At 32.4% G+C, this 5,663-nt stretch overlaps 1 protein-coding gene across 1 annotated transcript; it reads left to right on the plus strand.

The window, feature by feature from the left end:
* Window positions 1-452: 452 nt before the first annotated feature.
* On the plus strand, window positions 453-1,781 carry LOC139510696 (beta-1,3-galactosyltransferase brn-like). Its single transcript, XM_071297235.1, has one exon. It carries the CDS (start codon window positions 463-465, stop codon window positions 1,558-1,560), a length of 1,098 nt encoding a protein of 365 aa, XP_071153336.1. The 5' UTR covers window positions 453-462; the 3' UTR covers window positions 1,561-1,781.
* The last annotated feature ends 3,882 nt before the right edge of the window (window positions 1,782-5,663 follow it).

Raw genomic sequence — 5,663 nt, forward strand, 5'->3', positions numbered from 1 at the left:
AGCTAACGTCAAACAGAACATCGTTGTCTAATACTATGTATATAATTTGAATATACATAAAGATTTAAATTCTCATTAAAAATGAAGATTTTAAGATCATTCAATCATTACCCATGTGGTATATATATGTATAATTCGTTAAACTTTCCTGCTTTTAAGACACCAACACGGATTCAACAAAACAATTAGATTTAATGAAATCTAATGTTATACGAACTAGACAATTGGAATTATTCATCAAATAAATTTCAAATCTTAAAAGATTATCTAAGTAAACACTACATTCTTCAAAATATGATAAAGATCCATAACTGAATATCGCGGCGTTACCCCGAGATACTTTAATCTGAACACGAACCGGTTATTGAATATTTCATTTCGTGTCTTTTAAGTACATGAAGACAAAAATAATACCTATATAGGTCTATTTACAATGATATAATAATCTATATATAAAGGAAAATGCTATTTTTTACAGTTTGTGAAAGGATAATGGTGAAAAACGTTATAATTCTGGTTAAACAGATTCTAAAAAGTGGATTTACAATACTAGTTACATTATTTGTGTTACATTTAATATGGAATTCTACAGCTGATACCGAAAAAGTTAATAAACGGGACATGCGCAAACCGATAAGCATGGCTGTAACGGAAACAGTAACTTTTGAATCTGTAACCACAACTGAAGATGCTTTCACAACAGAAAAAACAACAGAGAAAGTAACATATACCAAGTACCAGACATTTAAATATATTCATTTACCATTAAAGATATGCGAGCTCGATGGAGGACAATTTGATCCTTTTTTATTGATTGTTGTCAAATCTAGTGCTTTACAAATTGGAAACAGGGAAGCTATTCGATCAACTTGGGCCAAGTTTAATAATCCAAATATAAAATTAGTTTTTCTATTAGGATACTCGCCTTTAATCAAACAATATATCAATATGGAGTATAACCTATACAAAGATATTGTACAACAGAATTTTATTGATGATTATTTCAACAACACTCTAAAAACGATTATGGGATTAGATTGGACAGTCACACATTGTCCAAAGTCAAAGTTTGTATTCTTCGTTGATGATGATTACTTTGTTAATCTTCCAAAAGTTCTGAACTATATAGATTATCACGTTAGAAAGCAGACAAAACATTTGATTGCTGGACACAAATACACAGGAGCGGTACCAAAACGTAAAATGGGTAGTAAGTGGTATGTGTCCTGGCAAGACTATCCTGAAAAAAGATGGCCGCCATATTTAAGTGGTGGATCGATGATCATGGCTATGTCGGTTGCAAAGCTTTTGAAAGAACAGATTCCATATACTAAACCACTTTTTATTGACGACGTTTTCCTCGGAATCGTTGCAAAATCGTTAAATATAGAACTTTGGAATGAAAGAAAGTTTTCTGTATCTTTTGTACCTGACAGACTTGGTTCTTTATTTTCGGCTCATAGGTACGGATCGCCAAAAAATTTAATATCAGAGTGGAAAAGAGTTAGATGTAATCATAAAAATTTATTTCAGAAACTATATGGTTCTCCAGACTGCTAGTAAATATGTTTATTCAACTTTCAGTTAATTCTTTAATTACATTTACTGATAATTTCAAAGCTACACAGATTTTTTTCCTTCGGAAAAATTTGTTCAACTAGTATTTTGAAGAGTAGATATCCAGTAGATAATGATTCTTAGAATTTAACAGTGTATTTCATTTGTTCTTTCATTCAATGTTTGTTTTGGACACTTTTCAAATAGAAAGTTCTTCTTTAAAACTTTATATTTCTTTAAATTCTTATGATGTTTAAGAGTGGAAGTTTAATCTAAAGGAAAGATTTACTCTGCCCATGGTTATGCTTTTCGTATCAGCTTTGGGCTTCTGTCAGGAACTGCAAGCATACTTTAATATTGCAATGATCTTTTTAAGTGTGCTTATATAGAACTTTTCATGTGTTGATTTTGTATATTGTACTCGCATGAGTACCTTTGCTATTTAACTGATCGACATATGAAATTGGGAACGATTGAGATTTCTCAAAATTATATATACCTCCGCCACATATGGTAGAGCTTTATAACTAATTATCTTTCGTCTTATCTTATTATTTGCGTCATTTTCTGAATAAGGCATTGGTGTCAGAAAATTAAATTATCACTGTTAAAGATATTGATTTCTCGTAAATCTCTTGATAAGGATATTAAATAAAAGCAACAGTAGTATACCGCTGTTCAAAACTCATAAATCCATGGACAAAAAACAAAATCGGGGTAACAAACTAAAACTGAGGGAAACGCATTAAATATAAGAGGAGAACAACGATTTACTTTATACATCTGTCTACGCGATAAAAAAAAACGTATTCTATCTTTTACATGTCGTTTGATTGCAGTTTCAGTTATGTTTATCCCAAATATCTTTATGAAAAACATTTCGTCAAATGATTGATCTACACACTTCTAAGCTGCAATTCAAAATCTAAATGTATTCTATACGAGTAAAGTTTGAGGATAAACTCAATAAAATATTATTTACCCGTCCAAAATAAATAAAAGATGTATATAACTGATTTCATGATTTACTGATTAAGTGAACAAAATTTTATTTTAGTACCTGCTTTAATAATCGTATTTTCATCAATTTAAAAATCATAAGAAAATCTCACACAGAGCAGCCAAACAAATATTTCCGTTCCAACGTTCGACGACGTCAACTTTTTAACTTTTCTCAACGTAGACTCTTTTCAAAACAACACATTTTTTTTACATCTTTTTAACCAGTCATCAAATATTTTCCTAAACTGTTCTGATTTTAAGATTATGTTCATTAATTCCTGTCTTAGTTCAGGTAAATCGTCGAACATTTTTCCACTGAGAAAAGATTTGATATGCGGGAATACCGCAACATTCATTGGCGCTTTGTCAGAGCTACACGGAGGATGTTTCAGACATTCGAATCCAAGTGAATCAATTTCTAGATGAGTTTTTAAAGAAGTGTGGACTGGCACATTGTCTTGGTGTAAAATCTGTCATGCAGTAATGACAACAGCTTTCGTCTGTTGTTATCATTCTGTCTAGAAATCGTTTGCCACCACGGGAAACTTTTTTAATAAATTGATTTAACGATTACATTCTTTTTGATAAATGTTCTGCTGTTAAAATTCGCTGTACCCATCTAGCACATACTCGATTCATATTTAAACCATTTGCTAAACCGTGGTGCGCTTAGAAATGTAACATTTGCCTGCAACTTCGTATTTGTTAGTCGCCGTTTACTTTTGATAACGTTCAAAACTTCATCTTTTATCGCATCTGATTTCCTGAAAGATGGCATACCTTCCCGTTCATCGTCTTCCAAATTGTCTCTTCCGTCCGCAACTTCGTGTGGCTCTTGAATACCAATGAATGACTAACTTTGCTATCTTTCTTAGACTGTTTTTAGAATTTGTGTGTTTCTGTTGGCGTATTTACCGATGTCTACACAAAACTTAATAACCACCCACTGCTCAAAGCATTCATACCAATATTACTTAAATATGAATAAAGTGATCGTCATTTCATGTTCAATATATGTCTTATTCTGGCTTGATCTGAAAAGCTTAAGTTGTATATATATATATATACAAGCACACAGGTCCTATTCATCTCTTATTTATATTAACTAATGTATTTATTTATTATATCTTCCAAATTATTGCTCATTTTACTTTTGATTCATGTTACATTTATTTCTTTTTTGTCACTTCAAATTATTCCAATAACAGTAAGGCAATCAATTATTTAAATGCCACAAAAGTCACAAGCAAGGACTGACCGTGCAATACCCTCACTGTTAGTCCATGTTGTTAGAAACCTCCTTCATTGTAAGTTCTATAATACAAAAAGTTACTCCTCATCTTAGAAGTACACGAAACATCAAATCATATCTTATTTTCATATATTTTTTATATTATTCAAAAGAAAGTCTAAGTACTGATAATGCAATGATCCCAAAGCCTCCCAATTGATACGACAATTAACAAAATATCTCACTTTATTTACAATGTTCCACAAAAAGTCTTACATTTTTAAGAGCACTATAACTAAATAAAGAACCACAACAAATACATTGAAGCAGATATCAGCAACATGCTAGACTTTTTTTTCGACAACATATTTGATGAGTTAGATGGATTAATATTTCAACAGACAGTCGGTATTCTAATTGTGTACCCCTACTGGTCGTTACAGATTTCACTAAGAACCTTTTCGACGGATATATTCCAATTGTTTTACCGCAATCCCGTCATCTTTTCTCCGAATGTGACCCAGGCTTATTACTAAGTGTGTACTTTCATGAGTAACACGACAGTACCACATGTGGAGCAGGATTTACTTGCCCTACTGGAGCACCTGGGATCACCCAGATTTTTGGCAGGGTTGATGTTGCTCATTATTTAGTTTTTTATGTTGTGTTTTGCGGACTAGTAGTCTTAAATCTCTGTTGGTAAACGGTCTGTCCACGAGGATTCTACAAGTCCAGTATGAATACATGTAAAATAAATCATATGACTTTTGAACACCGGTATACCAAAGTTGCCTCTATTTTTCGTCGTTTTTGTGTTTTTCAACTTTTTATCACGTCATTGGTAGTTCACGACTTTTGAGTTTGAGCATTTCATTCATCTTGTCTGACTCTTTTTTCAAAGATAAAACAAAGAAAGTCTTCCACAGTTCTTTCATTTATATTGATGATGTTCTGTAACTCAATGATTCACTTTTTAATCAGTGCTTACATCTGATATATGCTATTGAACTTGATATAAGTGATACAACATAAAGCAGGAGGTCAGCTTTATATGTTGATATTTTCTTCGATATTGACACGGATTGACGACTCAAACCAGAATGTATCGTAACTGTGATGATGTGTCAACATTGCAATTATCAACTTCCCATTTCTGCGTAACATACCCTCTGCTATTGTAAGGCGTGAACATATCAGAAAATACGTTATACTCGTGCACATTCACATACATGGTATACAGACTTAATTAACTGGGTTATGCCACAGACAAACACCTGCATCAACAGAGATATAAGGAAGAACATCTGAAATCGACACTGCATAAGCTTTATAGGCACCATTACGAATATCTCATGTTTGGGTTTAGTTAGTTATTTTAAATTTGTGACATGGTCATTTTTTATATAACCTCATTTGAAAAGTCTGAACCTATACGCGTGAGGTTTAGGTTATTTTTCAAATATTTTGATGGAGGTCAATACTGTTCTGCTCAGTAGCATTTTTGGAAAATTGGTAAATAACAACTAATGAGTATCATTATTGGCAGCAAGCGAATTGTCAGAACAGTGCTGATTATACCGCAGTAAAAAAACATAGATATGTCGGATGAAGGCAACAGTGGTATACCGCTGTTTGAAAGTCATAAATCGATTGAGAGAAAACAAAAGCGGGTTACAAACTAAAACTGAGGTAATCACATCAACTGAAAGAGGAAAACAACGAAAGAACAGAAACACTGAAGTGCCACAAAAAACCAAAACGACAATGCAACACACACAGAAACGAACTATAAGATAATGACAAAAATTGCCCCGTCTCAAAAAGTTGAAAAATCAAATCAAATTTTAGCAACACGCAAGGACACAAAATGGAT

The sequence above is a fragment of the Mytilus edulis genome, chromosome 2, assembly GCF_963676685.1.
Source record: "Mytilus edulis chromosome 2, xbMytEdul2.2, whole genome shotgun sequence".
NCBI lineage: Eukaryota > Metazoa > Mollusca > Bivalvia > Mytilida > Mytilidae > Mytilus > Mytilus edulis.